At 37.4% G+C, this 22,015-nt stretch overlaps 1 protein-coding gene across 3 annotated transcripts in view; it reads left to right on the top strand.

The window, feature by feature from the left end:
• The window catches only part of EMCN (endomucin), a 116,571-nt gene that overhangs the window by 71,566 nt on the left and 22,990 nt on the right, over positions 1-22,015 (top strand). For 2 of the 3 annotated variants that reach the window (XM_015569994.1, XM_006772999.2), the window contains exons 6-10: positions 11,191-11,283; positions 11,942-11,995; positions 13,621-13,716; positions 18,056-18,080; positions 19,226-19,287. In XM_015569994.1, coding sequence (XP_015425480.1) covers positions 11,191-11,283; positions 11,942-11,995; positions 13,621-13,716; positions 18,056-18,080; positions 19,226-19,287 — 330 coding nt within the window. Of the gene's footprint in view, positions 1-11,190; positions 11,284-11,941; positions 11,996-13,620; positions 13,717-18,055; positions 18,081-19,225; positions 19,288-20,216; positions 20,224-22,015 lie in introns of all 3 variants that reach the window. The other variant, XM_015569995.1, reaches the window with a different exon arrangement.

Below are 22,015 nucleotides of genomic sequence, written 5' to 3' on the forward strand. Positions count from 1 at the left end.
TTGATTATATATATGTCATCAAAAATGTTCAAATATGAAATTTGTGAAATATTCACCCATATGATCAAGGAGAGGGACATTTAAAAACAATATTTCTTTTTTAGGTAGAAGCTGAGGTATTGTTGTGGGGATTGCCTTCTGACCAAAGATCAGCCCACAGAATTGTTAATACTGCTTCTTTTTTAAAAAAAATAAATATGAGTTAATGTGCATGAGTTTGACTAGATCATGCATATTTATCATATTTGATTTTTTTTCATATTATGCATCCAGCTTTAATTTTCTTGAAGAATGATGTTTTTACCACCCCTTTCGAAACCTATTAGTAAGGATTAAGAAACTGATGATTGTTTTATATAGGATCTTTTTTTGGAAATCAAAATAAGTAAGACAACTCTACAGAAAGTGTGAATTATAAGATATTATACATAAATATGATGTTTAATATTATATAATAAAGATAAAAGAAAGGTAGTCATAGTTATATGGAAATGATTGATACAGGTCTGAAGACATATCCATTCATTTTATTCAGTAGTATGCAGTAGACAGCTATAGTGAACAATGCTAAGGATGGAGAAGTCATGCTCAATGTCTAAAGCACGCAGGGAAGTCCAACTTAAACTTCTCATTGTAACAGATCTGATAAGACTTCAAATTTAGTATGATACCCTGCTAAATATACAGAATAGTATGTTCAGCCAACCACCACTAACTGAGGCATTCAGTAATATAGAAGCTGCCATTAAGTGTTCCCAAGGAAGACTGGTCAACATCATAAATAATTCTAAAATTCTAGTAGTTGTGTAGGTATAAAATGATAGACAAGTTTCAGATGACCTAATGTTAAGATAGATTGAGGGAAACATGTTTTTCTTTAAGTTGTGGTTGTGTTATACATTGAATATGGGAAAAGAAGTTTAAGAAAGTTGAGGAAGGGTTTATGAAAAAATGACCTTCTAGCTGCCAGATTATTCTGCCTATTCATTTTCTGTGAGTTCAGAGCTCCTAAGGATATGGAAAGACCCACTATAAAGTGATGAAAGGCTGTTTATTACTTAGCGACTTCACGTAGTTATTACAAGTTTAAGCAATGATGGAATTCACTTTTCTTTAGCGTTATCATTTTTCTACAGACTTGTCCTTGTAAATAAACCTCTTTATTTCTTTGATAAAAGACCTCAGCTCTGAAGAAAAATGGACATACATGTTTCAGTGTATTAGGAAAAAAATAAGCCATGTGCCCTTAATTTTGTGAAGAATAAAACTATATTAGTTAGGGTTCTCCAGAGAAACAGAGTAAATAAGATAGATAGATAGATGATAGATAGATAGATAGAGAGATAGATAGATAGATAGATAGATAGAAAGATAGATACAGATAGATTAATTATAGAGGCTGAGAAGTCCCAAGATCTGCAGTCAGCAAGCTGGATGCCTGAAGACCCAGGAAAGTTGATAGTGTCATTCCAGTCTACATGCAAAGGTCTGAGAACCAGGAGACCCAATGGTACCACTTGGAAAGCCAGCAGGTGTGAAAACAAAGAAGAGCCAGTATTTCAGGTTGAGTCCAAAGGCAGAGAAAGACCGAAGTCCCAGCTCAAGGCAGTTAGGCAAGAAGAGTTCCTTCTTACTCAAGGGAGGATCAGCCTTCTTATTCTTGAATTGGATTCAACCAATTAGATGAGAACCTACATTGGAAGGCAATCAGCTTTACTCAATGACTGATTCAAATGTTAATCTCATCCAAAAACACAATCACAGGCACACCCAGAATAATGCTTGAACAAATATCTGGTCATCCCAAGGCCAAGTCAAGTTAACACATAAAACTAATCCTTACAGCAATATTCCTGTACTGACCAGCACAACTTGTGAAGGTTTTCATTGTGCCTATTTTCTTCATTTTCCTTCATTGTATTTTAGAAGCCCTACTGCATTGTAGATATTAATTTTTTTAATTTTTTTCTTTATTGATTAAGGTATTACATATGTGTCCTTATCCCCCCACTGCTCCCCGCCCCCACTCATGTCCTCACTCCCCTGTTGTCTCTGTCCATTGGTTAGGCTTATATGCATGCATACAAGTCCTTTGGTTGATCTCTCCCCCTCACCTCCACCCTCCCCTACCTTCCCTCTGAGGTTTGACGATCTGATCGATGCTTCTCTGTCTCTGGATCTATTTTTGTTCATCAGATTATGTTGTTCATTATATTCCACAAATGAGTGAGATCATATGATATTTATCTTTCTCTGACTGGCTTATTTTGCTTAGCAAAATGCTCTCCAGTTCCATCCATGCTGATGCAAACGGTAAGAATTCCTTCCTTTTTACCACAGCGTAGTATTCCATTGTGTAGATGTGCCACAGTTTTTTTAATCCACTCATCTGTTGATGGGCACTTAGGCTGTTTCCAAATCTTAGCTATGGTGAATTGTGCTGCTATGAATGAAGTGTTCTTCTTTTCAAAAGCCAATGGTCAGGTTTGGTGGTACTTATATCTGTTCTGGCTTCTGATTTTCCATCAAAATTAATATCTATGAACCCCATGGTTCATCCTGTCATATTCGTCCTGTCATATTCACTGTGCTCAGCACCCTGTGCAATTCCAGTGGATTGGTTGCTGATTTCCAGGTATTCATATAATGTGAAGCATGAATCATTCTATGCAGATGATTACTTACCTGAGTATTCTAATGTTGGATGACAGATTCTTGACACTATTATTCAGGTAGGATCTACTCAAGCTAAAAATACACCTAAAACCAAAGCAATAGCTAGAGGTGTGTTGTTGTTTTTGAACTTGGAAATTTTATGATGCTTGAAAGATAAGTTGAGAATAAGAACTCACTGATGTAATGGGAACTATACCAATATTTATGTGGTAGGGAGCGTCTGCCATAAACTTCCACTTAGGAAATTATATAAATCTGGCTATGGCTAAGTGGTTTCTCCTCTGGTTCAGAGATCTGCTGAGTCTCTAAGACATGTTCTGTACTGTTCTTGTGTCTCTCCAGTCCACACTGAAAGGCCATAAAAACTCAGTCTCAACTGATTAGCTGCTCAGCATTCATTTTAAGAACCAATATTTTCAACTGTGGGTATCATTATGGGTGTGTGCTCCTTCAATAAGCTCTACAGTGTGTTTTATTTCAATACATTAAGAATATCTGTCTCCTTGTATGCACCTGCATGGTCTGGTTTGGCCTGTTGAAAGAAAGAGGTGTTCAATTTATCTTGAAGGAAAGAATACATTCTTGACAGGAGCCTAAATTGAAATAGATTATATTTCATGTAACAAAAATAAGAGGCTTGTACTTATAACTCATTCCTACTGAAATGCAGCAGCTTAGGCAGCATTGGGCTGCAGTTGACTCCACAGGCACTAGAGCCTGCACTCAAATCCTGCTTCTGCCACTTACCTGCTGTGTGACCTTGAGCGAATTATCTCTCTATGTTTCACTAAAATGCAAATATTAACAATACAATAATTAAATGAGTTAATATTTGTAAAATATGTAGAATAATATTTGGCACATAGTATCCAGGGCTTGAACACAAAATCTCTTTGAATATTTTTATGTCCATATTTTGGATCACTTGCATTCACGTTCTCAGAAAGCATATGGCACAGTTACATATTGAAAAGCTTCTCAGTGTTTTCAGGCCGTACTATCCAAAGTGTGAATCTGAGTTAAGATGATGTATCTATGTTTAGGGAGGGGTGAGAACATTCTAAACCTTTCAGAATGCTGAGAAAAAATGTAATTGATCACTGAGAATGATGCCACTAACAAGTAAGATAACTCAACTCAATCCAAATTCCATATATATATTTATTAATATATATACATATATATTAATAAAAGGGTAATATGCTAATTAGACCGGGCCAACCTGCCATCTTCCAGCAGGGGCGAGATCAGGCCAGCAGGGGAGAGCCATTGGGGGCAAGATCAAGCTGGCAGGGGAGGGTCGTTGGGGGTGAGATCAGACCTACAGGGAGGGCAGTTGGGGGCAACCAGGCTGGCAGGGGAGAGCAGTTGGGGGGAATCAAGCAGTCAGAGGCAGTTGGGGGCGAGATCAGGCCGGCAGGCAGAGGCAGTTAGGGGCAATCAGGCAGGCAGGCAGAGGCAGTTAGGGGTGATCAGGCAGGCAGGCAGGTGAGCGGTTAGGAGCCAGAGGTCCCAGATTGTGAGAGGGATGTCCAACTGCCAGTTTAGGCCTGATCCCTGTGGCCTAAACCGGCAGTCAGACATCCCCCAAGGGGTCCCTGATTGAAGAGGGTGCAGACTGGGCTGAGGGAACCCCCCCCCCCCCGCACAAATTTCATGCACCATGCCACTAGTGTGTGTGTGTGTCTATATATATATAGAGAGAGAGAGAGAGAGAGCGAGAGAGAGAGAGAGAAAGAGAGAGAGAGAGTAATGGAAAGGAAACCAAGAGAGTTTTGAGTCATACTTGGCTATGGCTTATGGCTTAGCTCTTTCACTATTGTCAGATGAGTTACCTTATCTTTCTGAGACACAGTATCTTTCTTTAAAGCATAGGATCAAAATGATTAAGAATAAGGTGAATTAGCACATATGGAAGTAATTAGCACAGTACCTCACTCCTTCCTTGTATATTGTACATACTTTTCTGTAAATTAATAGTAAGTCATATTCAAATCACAAAGTAAAAATACTTCTTCCTTCTTGAATATATATTTCTATAGACTTATCATCTAAAGTAAATAAATCTCCATTCGCAGCTTTTACTGGGTTAGAGGACATTGTTACCTCAAATTAGTAACATTGATGGCCTTGAGCAAAGTAAAAGAAATTTGAGATAAAACTTTTTTTTGCATTACTTTAAGAACACAACTATGTCAGAAAAGGTCACCTTTCGTATTTTGCCCATTAAGTAGATAAGCTGTGCCATCATGGGTGAAAATACATTCTAGCTATGACATAATCTGTATTGAAAAGAACCTTGACAAGAATCTAAAATCTTCAAGCTAGAAGAGACTTCAGGGATCATATCAGCATGTTCTTCACCCAAAACACAGGCTGGTACCAACTACGCTCATAGCATTTATTGTCTGTAACACTTACATGCCACTTCCTTCTGTAATAGACCATTTTCCTCTATGATAACAAAAACCTAGAGTAGACCATGCTTCCTTTTCCTGAGTGTCAGAATCAATTCTTAATGCAATGCCAGCAACTGTATTAACTTTTAGAAGGAGCCTGTTTGTTACTTCCATTTGCATTTGTTCCATTTCCTATTTCTATTTTATTCACTTTATGGCATATATCATTGCTTACATTCCTCAAATCCTTCTTGTTAAGAGTTAGTTTATAAGTAAGAGTTAATAACAATAACAAAGTCTCTCCTATTTTGATCCCTGACATATTGTTGTCTTACTAATTTTCTCTTCATATCTATCAGCGTTGGGCTATGCTTCTCACCTTCCCTGCTATAAGTCCTTACTCTCTTCTACTCTGCTGTATTTCCTTCAACATCTACTCTTAGACCCAAAGTTATATCTATTTTTTTCTGTTATTTCAGAATGAATGAATAAACTAATGATACCATAATTTTACATATATAACAGGCCTAAATTAAGATTAGAAATGTAATCTGATTAGTACACTTAGTCTTCAACAGCAGTCACTTTTGCTGACAAAAATGCATGCATTCCGCAAAGGCTTGTGGACCTTACTTCTGGACAGTATTTTAGCATTTGGAAACATCAGTGAGCAAAATAAAGATTCTTGCCATTAAGCATTTTGTATTTTGGTATGGGAGAAAAATTATGCTAAATTAATATATTAATTAACTAAATTATATAGTAAGGTAAAAGGTGATAAGTGCTATGAGAAAGAGAAGGTGTAGAGGGGCTTAGGAAGGAGGGATCATAAGTTCTGGAGAGATGCAGCTTGCATATTGAAAAAAGTGGTCAGGTAAGCCTCCCTGGAAAGAAGTGAGCCACCTAATTGGTGGGGGCAGAGCATCCAAGCAGAGATTGAATTTGAGGAGATGCTTGGTATGTTTAAGAAACTGCACCAAGGAAGTGGGCAGAGAGAGAGGAAAGCCAGGGGATTGGCTGGATACATTACCCAGGGCTATTGTAAGGACTTTGGTGTGTTTTTTTAATAAGTGGAATGAAGAGGCATTGGGGATTTTGAGCAGAGAGGTGATATGATCTGACTCATGCTTTATAAGTGTAACGTGAGATCTGAGCAGACACTGTCCAGTGAAGCAAGGATACATTTTCCAGGAGCCAGATAGTAGCTTAGTCTGAGGTGCTCTCAGGGTGGATGGCATGAAGTCTCCAAATCCTGGATGTATTTTGAAAGCTCATGCAATAGATAGCTTTGATGATTGTGTGTGGGATAGGATGGAAAGATATGAGTCAAAATAGTTCTAAAGTCTTTGGCCTGAGCAATTGAAAGGAATGATTGCCATCAACTAAGATGGGAAGGCTGTAGATAAAGTAGAAGTCCCAAGTTTGGACATATTTGGCTTTAGATTTTTATTATTTTCTGAAAAATCAACTGGATTTATGAAGCTAGAATTTAAGAAAAAAATCTAGGCTACAAATATAAATTTGGGGTCATTGGCATTGATCATTGTATTTAAACCTTAATATTGAATTTAATCACCAAAGAAATTAGTGTAGCTATAGATGAGGAACAAGGACTAAGTGCTGGGCCCTCCAAATCTGTGGGTCAAAAAGAAGAGAAGGAATCAGCTAAAGAGACTAAGAAGAATAGGCCATAAGGTAGGAGAAAAAGAAATAGATTGTGCTTTACTGGAATCCACATGAAGAAAATGGGTTAAGGAGAAGTGAAAGATTTAGCTCCAAATACTGAAAAGTTCTTTTTAAAATGGAACAGGAATCCATTAAATTGTAATTAGAGACCTGTTCCAATTATTTTTAAATAATTAAAAGTGATTAATTCAATTGAATTTACCCTTCAGACACATTGAATGTACACATGTCCCAAAAAAATGTAGAAAACATAAGAGAAATAAGACTAGAATACAGTTTTACTTTTTTTTTTTTACACTAGCATGTTTTTTTCTCTACTGTCTCTCACACTTATTAATTACTTTGTATTATTTGACTGCCTCTAAGGAAGGTTCCAGAAGATCATCAGAGACTCTTTCGGTCCAAGTCCCTCCTTCCAGGAAAAGCCTGCTTTCATGCTCTTGCCAGGCGCAATCACTGGGTGGGAGCGGTCTGGGGAAGGCATGGCTTCAGCCCAAACATAGGGATGGAATTTAGAGAAGAGGTGGGGAACCTTGGTCAATTACACTGTCTCTAGTTGGCATTCTGTGAGGTGCATTTTCATAGTCACCTCAGGTGCTGGGACATCAACAAGGTCTTCTGTCTTTAAAGCTCCCAATCATTTATCTAGTAATTAGTTTACAGCACAAGCTAAATATGTACCACTGTCAGACATCAATGGCATAAATCTGCATACATATTATTATAACAGTTTTAGTTCTGAGGGTCTCTTTATTATAATAGACTTTGTTCTGAGGGTCCCTGCCTCAAACAGCCAGCTCCAAGTTCTGGCCCAAAGCTTGCAAATTGGATTTAAATCATGGCACAACATATCTGCAATTCAATAAGCAATACAATCACCAAAATTCAGGATTCAAGAGCAAACCCATATAATCTAAGAGTGCCATCCATTCCAATTTTCCCCATTCCTGACTAGAGCAAAGAAGCATCTGAAAACATAGAGGTTTGGTGTATTTTTACACTTAAAATTTTGGAGAAAATTAGGTAAATTGGCTTCAGTTGAAAGATACAACTCTCCAATGGCCTAATCATAATATAATAGGATATTATAAGAGAATAAACTAATAAAATATAATTTAAGTCATTTATGTAATTTATAATCATCTATACCAGTGGTTCTCAACCTTCCTAATGCTGCAACCCTTTAATATAGCTCCTCATGTTGTGGTGACCCCCAATTTCATTGTTACAAATTGAAGATAATTAAAGCATAGTGATTAATCACAAAAACAATATGTAATTATATATGTGTTTCCCAATGGTCTTAGGCGACCCCTGTGAAAGGGTCGTTCGACCCCCAAGTGGTGGTGACCCACAGGTTTAGAACTGCTGATCTATACTAATAAAAGGGAGCTCCTCATGTTGTGGTGACCCCCAATTTCATTGTTACAAATTGAAGATAATTAAAGCATAGTGATTAATCACAAAAACAATATGTAATTATATATGTGTTTCCCAATGGTCTTAGGCGACCCCTGTGAAAGGGTCGTTCGACCCCCAAGTGGTGGTGACCCACAGGTTTAGAACTGCTGATCTATACTAATAAAAGGGTGTTAGCCAGACTGAGGGATCCCCCCCCCATGCAAGAATTTCGTGCACAGGGCCTCTAGTATTATCTATAATGATAAAAGCATAATATGCTAATTAAACCAGACAGCTGCAGGACATTCCAGATGTCATTCTAGACATCCTTCCAGATGACCTTCTGGACAAAGCTGTGGCAGGTGGAGGCCAAGGCACAGGCTGCCACCACAGCAGGCATGGACTGAGGCAGAGGTGGTTAGGGGTGATCAGGTAGTTAGGGGTGATAAGGCAGGCAGGTGAGTGGTTAGGGGCAATCAGACAGGCAGGCAGAGTGACTAGGGGTAATCAGGCAGGCAGGCGAGCACTTAGGGGTGATCAGGCAGGCATGCAGGTGAGCAGTTAGGAGGGGACACCCTCTCCTGGTATGTGTGAGAGATGTCCTACTGCTGGTTTAGGTCAGACATCCCCCTAGGGTTCCCGGATTGCGAGAAGGTGCAGGCCAGGCTGAGGGACACCCTCTCCTTCCCATGCACAGATTTTGTGGTCTTGGCCTCTAGTATATAATATAAAAAGTATCAAGTACTCTTCTAAGCAATTTAAATTATTTTTACTCATTTAATTTGTACAACACTGTGATGTAGAATTATTATAATCACCATTTGTAGATGTGAAAGCTCAGACACAAAGAAGTTAAGTGACTTGCCCAAGACTCCACAGCAAATAAGTGCAACATTAAAATTTGAAAACAGGTACTCAGTCTTGAAAATCCTGATCTTAACCATCTATTATACCTCTCTTGTACTTTCTCTGCCAATACTAGTAATGTAGGATCATAAAGTATTAGCAAAATTCACAGAGATTATTAGCTCTGAACACATTGTGGTTCCTGCTATCTTAGTCATGAATGAATTACATTAGACTCACAATTGATGAATTCAGCCAAAACACATAACTGCATTAATATGATCATGCTAATGGAAAGGATTTCTCAAATTGTGAGTTAACTCCCATTAGTGTATCATGAGCAGCATTTTTAAAAATGAAATAAAAGTGAATAGAAAGAAATAGAAGGCATTACATGTAATAGAGGTAAATTGTAGGGCTGTGTGTGTGTGTGTGTATGTGTGTGTGCTGGATTCAGAAATTATTTATTAACTAAAGGTTGAGGTTAAAGGGAAAACAAAAAGAAAAAATGTTAGGTCTTTGTTCAAGGACCCAATGAATTCTCCTTTTGAGAAAAGTTAATTCTATTGCCTACCTATAGATCATTATCAATAACAATTGGCACTAGGTCATCAACACAATTTAAATAGGAAAATGGGAGCTTCCTTGGAACTAGATAGATTATAGTTAGAACTGTAGCTGCCACTTAACCTGTCTATGAGAAGGTAATAAAGTAGGAGTCTTGAAAATTAACCCTTGGGAAATCCCAGATGGATTAATGCCATTTGTTATTTTATCAGCCATCTCATACTCTACCAACACAATAGAAAAGCATTCATTTCCACTAAAACCCTGGACACTGAAAAAATAAGCTGAAATTCTGAAGGATTCAGCTAGTTCCCCTTCTTTTATTTAATATTCTTTTTTTCTGCCTGCCGAGTGCACTAGTCTGACATTTTTCTTTGTTCTTATGGGCATATATCTAGCTTTCTCCCACAGATCTCTTACATGGTATAAACTCTAAAAATTATTCTTCCCCCACAGATGTCAAAAATGCATGAGCATGCAGTGCATGCTGGGCTGTGGGTGGCACAGAAGAAAAGATCCAAGGCAGTCAAACGCAATATCAGTTTCTTTGGGGCAACTATACATGGCCTCAATACTCTTGAGGGGCCATGATTTTAAGAGATGTCTCTTAATTCAGCCAAGCTGCCAGCTACATTTTACTGCACACTCACTGTAGTCAGAGCTCCATGTGGGGTGTGGTGGGAGTTGTGGTCTTCTCACTCCAGAAACTTGCAGTTCAGTAGAAAGACAGGCAAACAGGTGTGATGAAAAGATATCACTTTATAGAACAAGAAAAAGTGGATTATTTTTCAAAAATTTTCTAAATTTAATCTTATCCAAAATTTATAAGAATAAGTTCTCTACACTTATAAAATATTTGATTACTTGTATTTCTTTGAAATTTATTGAGATTTGTTGGTTTTGAATTGTATATTTTTATTTATTTTTTGTTTCAGTCCTTCTAACTGAAGATGGCAAATGTTGACTTAAGCAAACAAATATAATTATAATAAATTTAATTTACAGTTCTTGGAAAGAAAAGATTATGGGCAGTGGTAAAAATGTAACCAAGCAGCAGTTACTCTCGATAAGCCACATAAATGTAAACCACTGCTGAGCTTTTAAGATGAAAACAAAGGATTTATTTTATTTTCCCCCAACTTTTAACCATAGCCTCAACTGCAGTCTTTCTTTTTAACCAGTAAGTAACACTATAGAAATGAAGTCCTGTGTATTTATGTTCATTATAAGTATGTGTGATGCAAAAAATCACTATCACCCAAAGTTATAATATCTGAAGTGTGAATAATGCTTTTGTATAGATTTTCATCCCAGGAGAATCTCATGCTGTAGATGATACAGACTGTAGCCTAAGATAAGAGATGTACTCAAGTTTTCTTGGCTGTTCTTGAAGATGCAATACTGATACCCAGGTTTTGAGATTCAGAATGTAATTGTGATTACAGGAGGAAAAGATGAATTTAGGATTTAATGTACAATTGTATGTATCCTATTATTCAACAAGAAACTGTTTTCATAGATTTTCAGAAATGCAAACTCTTTGAATCTGCAAAGAAATTCAATAAGAAGAGTTAACACTAAAGTTTGACTCTGGGTGTCTGATTTTTTCCTACAGTTAGCACTTCACAACCAGATGCCTCACCTTCTCAAACCAGTATATTACTCCCAAAGTCAACAGCAATTGCAGAAAACATCTCACAATCTCAAGGTATGATTTCTGTGTGCATGACTAGAAACTCACTTTTCTCAACTCCTTATCACCAGGAAAGCCCTACCAACCTTTAAAAATATAATGACAGCTTTATTAAATCATAATTGCTATACAAAAACACACATCTATAAAAGGGGAGACATGAGGAAACTGTTGCAGGTGATGGATATGTCTATTGCTTTGATTGTGGTGATGGTTTCATGGATGTATGTCCAAACTCATAAAATTGTATACATAAACACCCGGACAATCTTTTTTTTTTAAATATATATTTTATTGATTTTTTACAGAGAGGAAGGGAGAGAGATAGAGAGTTAGAAACATCGATGAGAGAGAAACATCGATCAGCTGCCTCTTGCACATCTCCTACTGGGGATGTGCCCGCAACCCAGGTACATGCCCTTGACCGGAATCAAACCTGGGACCTTTCAGTCCGCAGGCCAACGCTCTATCCACTGAGCCAAACCGGTTTCGGCAACACCCGGACAAATCTTGATTTGCAAAGCAGAATTCTTTCAGAATGAGATCAAATGTATTCATTTGAAGTATCGTACCTATAGACCAAGAAGCTTACTTAAATTGAGGATAAAGGGAGGATTGTGAGGATTGGCACATTAACCAAAGGTTACTCATTTTTTCTTTCTTAAAATTATAGGCACTGAGAACGAAAAAAATGCAAGCCCTTCTTCAACCAGCTCCTCTCATTCCAGTGAGTAACGGGCATATCTTCATCCATAGACATAGATACGCAGAGTATTTTAATGTTAGCAATAAGGGAAGGAATTCAATTAGGATAGGCTTTTATCAGCTCTACTGAACTGCAATCCCATTAAAATCCTGTCCGACTGCCACCTGCTTTGAGAATTTCCTACATATGAGTCTTAGTGAGCACACTTTGGAGATTATTTTCTTACCTTAGTGCTAAGCAATTACCACCAAACGTCAAGGTAAACTCATGGGACTAGCCTCAGATAAGCCAAAGTATACAGACAGCTACAGAGAGATCCCCATAAAAATAGATTGTTTACCTTTACAAAACTTTGCCTTCTTGTTAAAATGGCCTTTTAAGAAATATTCCATTTTAGCAAAAATAGATATACTAGTATGTCATATAACATACAGGTGGGGCAAAAATAGGTTTACAGTTTTGAGTGAAACACAGAGTTCATTCTTATTGTTATGTATTCTTATTGTGTTATTTTCCATATGAACAACTGTAAACCTACTTTTGCTCCACCTTGTATATGTGTATGCTAGGACTAAATGGGCTTAATTTCCCTGGAAATTAAGACTAATATGAATACATATGAAGCTGGGATGATAGGTTTAGATAAAGCCATTCCATTCAATAGGTCAGAATTGCACTCATTGACCTGATGATTTATGGTTTCTTCATTTGGGAAGCACTAATGATCTCACTGAAGGTCTAATATGAACCCAGAACTTAGTTAAAACAAATATTTAATCATAACAATGGAAGTGAAAACCACTTTACAAATGAATTGGTTAACTATTCTCATTCCCTGATAAACATGAGGAACACATACCAGTAAGCAAGCAGATGAGAATACCTACTATATGGTAACTATAATTTCTATAACTCTAGCTTTACCCCTAGGACAGTGTTTTCATCTTATCATTGTTGTTTCAATCTGGAAACTGACTGGCAGAAAAGAGGCACATGCTAAAATAAATTAATTAATAAATAAACAGTAAAACCCTCCTCTTAATAAAAATAAGAAAAAACATAATCGCTGAGACATGTATATACACATGCACATTGTTCTTGAGCCATTTGTTCATGTTTATAAATAATGTGCCCTGTGATATCCAATTATATCCACTTATGCTATTTTATACTTTTTCTGGTTCTAAGATATTACCATTGAAAGATATTTGTGAGGTTTTTAGAAAGCCAGCTTTATAACTAGGGTAGTTTCAGTATTGGCTAGCTAAGTCCTTTTTCCCAATAATTTGGCTATAAAGTAGTAAAGAATATATGAGTGAATGTGGGTCTGACTCTAGGTCTAGAGGACATCTTCTGCCTTTTGTCTCCCATTTCCTCACTCCCCCAGTCTCCAGAAGAATGGAGAACTATCTCTCTTAGGTTTGAAATTTTATTTCAGAAAGGCTACAAGACTGACATCAAGTGGATACGTCAGAAACGACAACTAAAGCAAAACCCATGAATCAGATCGATCTTCTTTGCTTAAAATACAATATTTTAAATAGAATGACATTTAAAGAAGAAAGCATGCATTCTTTTGCTCAGTTCATAAACTATTGTGAAACTCAATTGCCACTCTAACTGACAATGTCTCCACTGCTTCTTAGGTATTATTCTGCCGGTGGTTATTGCTCTAATTGTAATAACACTTTCAGTGTTTGCTCTGGTGGGTTTGTATCGACTGTTCAGGAAGACAGACCCAGGTGGGTAACAGGGTTTTGCTTCATTTTGTTTCCTGAAAGGAGAATGCTCATGCTAGATCTAAACTTAAGTTTATACTCATAAGGGGAGGTGGGAATTGTAGAAAGAAATAAAATGCCATATTGCTTGATCTCAAATATAGAGGGGAATGAACCGAGAAATCTGTGGAATGCTGGTGAATGTAAGGAAAAGGGATTAACTACTAGTGGCAGATATCAAATGTGAACAAATACCTTTCAATTTAACAGCCCATTTTGTGGGCAGTTGAGGGAATGTGGGAGTACAGAAGGCATGAAAGGGTATGCCTCCCCTATTGTGAAGGTTTGTTCCTTTCCGGGTAACAGAGGATGAAGCGAAGTCTTGCTGAGAATGTAGTTTAGGGGCCCATAATCTGAAGAGTGTCCTGTGACTCACTTCCCTTCTGGGAAGCACAGCTTCCTTCCAATGAAAATGTCTTCCTTCATGACTGCGTGTTCTGCTAATTATATTGGTTCCTCGGAACTGAACATTATTGCAATTTTTAGTGGAATTCTAGTTTGAAATTATTACCCTTTTTAACCTCTCCAGTAGCATTTGGAAGTCTTTTCCTTTTCTTCAAAAAAGTCACTGCTCTCTTTTAAACATTCTTTGTTTACTTCTTTTTGATGTTTCATCTTCTCCCTGCCTCTGAAATACTTATGAATCCTATAATGGCATTCTATTTTTTATTCTTTTTTTAAATAAATGTTTAATTTTAAAATAGATTTGTATTCACAGAAACATTGCAAAGATTGTTACAAAGAGTTCCCACATACCACATAGCTGTTATTCTTATTATTAAGATGATATAGCCCAGCCAGTGTGGCTCAGTGTTGGAGTGTCAAATTATGAACCAGGAGGTCACTGTCACAGTTCTATTCCAGGTCTGGGCATATGCCCGGTTTGCAGGCTTGATCCCAAGTAGAGGGCAAGTAGGAAGCAGCTGATCAATGAGTCTCTCTCATCATTGACTAGAGGCCCAGTGCACGAAATCTGTGCACTGGTAGGGTCCTTAGCGGCGGCTGGCTGACAGTTGACAGCTGGGTCCTCCCTTAGTTCCGTGCCACCCTCTGATGGTCAGTGCACTTCACAGAGACCGGTTGGGCTCCTGGTCGGTCCAACTCCCACCCAAGGGGACAATTTGCATATTAGCCTTTTATTATATAGGATGTTTCTATCTTTCTCTTCCTCTTCCTTCCTCTTTGAAATCAATAAAAATATATAAAAATAAAAAGATGACAAATTTGTCACAATGAATTAACTAATATTAGTTGATACATTATTATTAACTAAGGTCCCTACTTTTTCAGACTTCTTCTAATCTTATTGTCTTTTCTCTATTCCAGGAAATTGAGCTTTTTATTCAATGTTTCATCTGAATCCCCTTTCAATTCCCATGGCTTACACTCCTCTCTATTATCTTAAACATAAATCTATTTCCCATCACAGGCCCCTGCCCTGCTTGTGTAATCTGGTGTTATGTATTCATGCCTTTGTCCATGCTATTCCTTCTCCTAGAATGTCCAGCCCATCATGTAACTTTCATAAAGTTCCAACGTCCCATCTGTCCATTAGCACCTACCACAAACACCAATTTAATGCATCTTTCTTTGCATAACACACCATCTCTTTAAGCAGAATTCTATAGAATTTTATGAAATTCATCATGGTATAGTATAGTTACTTCTCCATGTACCTGTGTCCCCTTACTCTGTTCCAGGTACTATAACAAAAATACCAAGACTGTGTGGCTTAAACAATAAACATTTATTTCTCACAGTTCTGGAGACTGTGTGGCTTAAAAAATAAACATTTATTTCTCACAGTTCTGGAGACTAGGTCTAATCAAGGTGTCAGATTGGTTTTCTGGTGAGGGTACTCTTCCTGGCTAATATATGGCCACCTTCTCACTATGTCTTCACATAGTGGAAAGCAAAGAAGTACTCTGTGGTCTTTTTATAAGGGCACTAATCCCACTGAGGACTCAACCCTCTGACCTAATCAACTTCCAAAGGCCCAACATCCTGATGACATTATATTAGGCATTAAGATTTAACAAATGAATAGGGGAGCACACACATTCAGTCCATGGAACTTATGAGACAAAAAAACAAACAAACAAATAAAAAAAAAAAAAACAACAGTAGTGTTCATTAGACCTTGGTGGAGAATGAGAATAAACACATCAATGACTTCCCCTTTGGGAGTTACTGAATAAAGCCTCTTAATAATGTCTAAAATATGTTTTCTTCCTCAGTTTCCTGAAGGAAAATAGCATTTTTATAAATCAGTTTAATTTCTCTAAGTTTCTAAACCACCAATACTATTTTTTATGGTAAATCAACCATCTAAGTTGAAGCTTGTGGGTGTTGAGCACATAGAAGAGATTTAAAAAAAGAAATTAGTGTGCTAAATCCATCTGTGAAAACACCCTCTACTGAAAAACTGCTCTACATAGGAAGATTTGCAAATAAGTTATCTGAAAAGTTGACATTTGCTATTAAAGCGGACTCTATGGATGAATTGAATCATTGAGGGGGGAAATGTAAAATTCCAACCACTATGAAAAGTAAAATAAAATAAAATTAGTATAATTATGGAGAATTATTCTGAAGACATACAATACTTTATAACCAAGTTTGGCAGTTGTGCAATTAGCCAAATCTATTTGGTTTTCATTAACTTTGCTTGCCAAACAGAATTTATAGCATTGCTGTCATTAAATTAGCACCATTAAACACCCACAGTAATCAGTCTTCAAAATGTGGGTGAGACTTCATTAAGTTCAGAAAATTAGTAAGCCCACTCTGCTCACTGGAAGACAACATGAATCAGATTTCAATATGAAATTGAGTTTACTGGATAATGTTGACAGTAGTCTGAGCTTTAACCCAAATAGAACAGCATATATTCCAAAAGTAGTCTGTTGGTATGTGTCTATCTGGTAATAAACCCATTATTACTGTATCCCAAGGAAAAATATTAAAATAGGCATAGAAACAGTATCACTGCATGTAGGATCAGGGCTGTGAGCATCACAGGTGAAATCATATAGAGCACTTACAGTAGGAATTTTAAAGTGCTGTTAAAACCCTACTGATGGTAGGGAAGACAAGGTCAGGCCAACTTGATGAACAGCATAGGGTACCATAAATTAAATTGTAGGAATTAAGAGTCATGGTGGTGTATGACTTTTACCAGGTAAAGCTGAACTAGCCAGAATATTAGTGGAAATCAAGGTCTTCATAACACAACTAGAGGTCCAGAGCACGAATTTGTGCACCAATGGGGTCCCTCGGCCTGGCCTGTGGGATCAGGATCTGGCTAAAACTGGCTCTCTGACATCCCCCGAGGGGTCCTGGATTGTGAAAGGGTGCAGGCCAGGCCAAGGGACCCCACTGGTGCACGGTCGGGGCAGGGAGGGTTGCGGGAGGGCTCTGGGGCATGTCCGGCTTGTCTCACTCAGTCCCGATCACTCAGTCCCAATAAGCCGGACCCTAGCAGCAAGCTAACCTACTGATCAATGAGTCTGTCCCCTGGTGGTCAGTGCACTTCGTAGTGAGTGGTTGAGCGACTTTAGCATATCATTAGCATATTACGCTTTGATTGGTTGAATGGCCGACCAGACACTTAGCATATTAGGCTTTTATTATATAGGATAGGCCACAGTGAGTGCAAGGTTTTACCACCATTGCTTCCCAGGGCCATGTGAATCACCAGCGTTCTCACTCTATAGGCCCAGGTTGTTTTCTACCAGGTCCTGTAAGCAGCTTGGAAAAGCATACAGAAGATTAGATGCCATTAGTAGCCTCAGTGATATTTTGCAGGGCACTTTAGAGAGACTGAGTTAATGTGATGCAGATGCAATTAGAAGCAATATCATAGTTCACCACAAATCAGAGATTTGTGTCCCTAGAAAGAGCCATGAATAAAGAAATGTCAGAAATTCAATTCTCTGGTATAAAAAGGCAATATTGAACTTTGAGGAGAATTTTTTTCAGAGGTACTGAAATAAACAGAGACCTTTTCTGGTGTTTGTGGACTATGTGATAACAAATAGTAGTTTCACATACTGATAAGAAACTTAGTGCAGAAGTAAGTTCAGTGGAGTTGGCCTACTTGGAGCTATCCCGTGAATGTATTAGCCATACCTGAGGAAGGAGTGCTAACCATGTCTGAGAAAATGAACAACGAAGCAGGGAGTGGAGAGATTAAAAAAGTCAAAAATTGGCTTTAGAAATATCTCTGCACTGAAAGTGGCAGGGGTCTCAAGTGTTTTATAGCCAAGCTTCTTATAACTCTAATAATTCTCTCCTCTCCTAGGCACAGCAGAAAATGGGAATGACCAGTAAGTAAAGTTACATCATTTTTTCTAGAAGCTCTGACTGTATCATTTACATAGGAAAATTATTGATCCTTTACTTACACATCTTTGTTTGTATTTTTAAAGAATTTGTGTAGAAAGTATTATAAATGGAGTTTAACTATTTTTTTCAGAGCTCTCTCTTTTCAACGGAAATTCCAGCAACTAAAAGAGGACTGTTCTTAAGCTATTCAAAAGTAGTAAAATGGCAAATCAAAAAGTGAAATGCAAAAATAGAAAAATGAATATCACTACAATAATAAATATAATATAAAAAATACCTAAAGTTTTAAAATACTTTTCCCAGTGGAATTTTCAGTATGTTTCTCACAATTAGGGAACTATCATGCCTGCACCTTAAGACAGCTCTGAGTAGCTTTATTAACAGTAGACGTGTGTTCTGCTTTGACTTTTTAAAAACAAGCAAAGCAGTTGTTACCAATCCACCTGACTGTTGCCATCAAGGTGCTATAAAGAGACTATTTTTTTAAATAAATCTTAAAACCAATTCTGTGCTTAAGTTTTCTTTGTTGACCTGAATTTGTATGCTGCCTTTATGTAGGTGTTTTTGTATGTTCATCAGGCAATGAAACTTAGAAATACTATCTGTAGGTCACCTACCCTGCTTAATTAGAAATAAAGGTTCTTGAGAAGTCCAGGGGGAAAAAAGGGTTTGAAAGTGTTTGGAATCTGAGAAAGAGGAGGCGGGAACCCTTGGCTAAAATGGCCGGCAGTGTCCAGTGTCCTCGTAAAAAGGGATACTCTTAGAATTCATCAGCAGCTCCCAAAGTTTGGAAACAGGTCTGTGTCTTTCCCTTTGTAATTCAGGACTGAAGCCATGTACCATAAAGACCTGTGACAGGTGTTTCCCATGACCCATCTTGATGTTTAATTTCTCTGAGGACCATTGCTGTAGCAGAATGATGGGGATTTATTGGCTCGATTCCAGAAGTGGAAAGTGCTATGTGTGTGTCTGCATGTGAAGAGACATGGGTTTCGCCATAAAAACACATAAAATATATATATGCTTGTGTATCTTCTTCATTATGTGTGTATAATGTGTACTTTCTATCCCAGACAGGCCATGCTAATTACTATGGTGTTAATTTAATGTTTTCTGTCCCAAATAGACCTCAGTCCGATAAAGAGAGTGTGAAGCTCCTCACTGTGAAGACAATTTCTCATGAGTCGGGTAAGCTCTCAAAAAGAGTTATTTCAGAATTCTGCTTGGATTTTGTTCATGTTGAAACATAACCGGAAAGCTTAGCTTCTTCAGAAATAGTCAGTTAGTAGCTCCCAATAAGTATCAAATTTTCCTTTAAAGGAAAGACAAGCCCTAAAAATATAATTTTGGGATAAAAACTTTTGGATTATCTGGCTTTTAGAAGTTGCTTGTTATAATGTGTAGATGTGTTCTAAAGAATGGGAGGTAACTAGAGTCATTTCCCATTCTGCAGTAATGGCAGAAAGAACATTACATGTACTATATAGGGTTTTTATTATCTCTGTTATCTTGTTTCATTTTTGCTAATTGCTGTGTTATACTCCCCTGGAACCAGGATTTATCAGTTAAAGTGTAAATCATATTTTGTAACTTCACATGATGTTAATTGAGTTTCCCCATGAGGAAAAAACACAATTTCCTGTTGATAAAATTTACATTTCTTTTTCTAGTTTCTTAGGTTTTGATTTTGCTTGATTTGAAATGTAAATGTGTGTTTTTTTTCCAAAATATATATATGATTTGGTTGAGTTATAGTGTATCAAGAGCAATGATAAATGAGATGCCACATAGCTTTTAAAATTAAAAAAAGCACCGATTGTTTTCTTGTTTTGAGTAGACCACATATTTAAAACACCAATATCACAAAGCAGATAAATAAAAAGTAATTATTAGCTTTACAAAATGGTCCATGTGGCTCTAACTTAACTATCAAGTTACATTAATACATTTAACCATTCAGCTCCCCCAATTTTACGTACGCAAAATAGTTTGAGAATGCTGATGTTATTTAAAGTGTGAGCTATGGAATGACAAACTACATTATAAATATGTAGCAATTTTTTTAATAAGACAGAAAGCTATAAATATTGTCTCACTTCAAGAGCAAGATCTCAAAGGCTGAATGTGGTCCCAATTTCAGGTAGGAAATTCTAACTAGAGCAAACTACAAGAAGCAAACAGAAGACTTGAGAAGTGAGGGTACCCAATATCTGTAGACAGGCCCAAACCCCTCTCATGAGCCAGTCTCTTAAAAGAGACCTTCCTTCATGATGTATCTGGTTCCTTTATTCCTACCTGGTTCTCTCAGAGGTAACCATCTGAGTGGGCAGAGGAGTAAAATTCATTCAAAGGGTGATTGGAAACCACACACAGGTCCCCTGGCCATTCACCTGGTTCCACGAAGTAGCTTATTCCACCAGGTCAGAGAAAAGGAGCCTAAATATGAACTAGTCCTGAGTAAGTCCATGAAGGATCCTGAGCATGCCTATACCATTTGTCAAGAAGAGTTCTCAGAATCTGCCTGTGACTTTTACACAAGCATCACAATAAGGTCATGTCTATTGGGAATTTAACCTAACCTGCAGCCTGGGCTCCCCCAGCTGGGGATGGGCTGGCTGCCCAGCACTTGGAAGAAGCGTCTGTGTAGGAGCCCCTGGTTCTCCTTGGGGGAGGAGCTGGGATCAAGACCCCCCCACTCTACCATCCTTTTCTACCAGGGAAATGACAACGCACACCAGAATTGAGGCTTCCAGAGGGGAAAACTCTAAAGAACCTTTTGTTTCTTGATGGCAAATTTAATATCTGGTTCTCCTGTAAGGACCAAGGATAATTCTACATCAGCTGACATCTCTCACTCTCCTAGTAATTGAAGTAATAAATGGAATAGACTATGTCGTGATAATTAAGACTCTTAACTCTCCAATCTCCCTTTACTTCATAAGGAGGCATTCTTATCATGGAAATAATCAGATCTGTTCTCTGATACTTTTCTGGTATTTCTGCCAACTTCAATTTAGGCCTCACATCTCATTTAATAAAATAACTTTTAAATGGGCAACCCAACTGATTACTGTGGAAATATTCGACCAGAGGATAAGAGTGAATTGGTGTTTCAAAGGTTTCAACAGCCTAGAATTAATCATCTGAAACATAATGATCTTCAAATGCTCTTTGTGCCACCACAATTCTTACTAAAGTCTGGTTCCTAAAACACAAATAAATCTCTTTCCCCTGCTTTTCAAACTTATTAAAATAATATTTTTTATAAAATTATGCTCACCATAGTTAACAGAAGTTATATTATTATAGTTATTTTTACTTAAGTATCCTTTATCCAACAATGACATCTTTCTTAAAATAAAACTAAAATAAAATCTAAAATGATTAGGTTTGATATAAGTTCACAGATTTAGCCCAATTTCCCCCTATCTCCTATATAAACATTTTTAGAAATTTTAAAAATGTAGAAAGTAATTTGTTAGAACAAATACCTGACTACCCATGACTCAGAATTGATGAGTGACACATTTTATGTTATTTGCTTCTAAGAAAGAATTAATGTGCCTAAGTGGTAACAGAATGAAATTTGAGCTTCCATGGCCATGAGTTCATTGGATTGGTCAGTATTTCAATTAATAAACTCCGATCTTATATCTGAAAATGAGTTGTGTCATTTTAGAGGTCAATAAGTCATGTCTCCAAGGAAACAGAGCTCTGTAGCCACCACCTTCAAGGGAAATGCCAGTGGGTGCTAAATTGTCTGGGTTTCTAGAAGCCTCAGTGAACCTTGGTTATTGCCCTGGTCATTTTGTGCTGATAAGAAAGTTCCTTGCCCCTGAACCTCCTCTGATTAGACTAAGATATTCATCTATCCACACTCCCTGCTTTCTTTGAATATGTTCTCTCTCAAACAGCG

Source organism: Myotis davidii, unplaced genomic scaffold (genome assembly GCF_000327345.1).
Source record: "Myotis davidii unplaced genomic scaffold, ASM32734v1 scaffold226, whole genome shotgun sequence".
NCBI lineage: Eukaryota > Metazoa > Chordata > Mammalia > Chiroptera > Vespertilionidae > Myotis > Myotis davidii.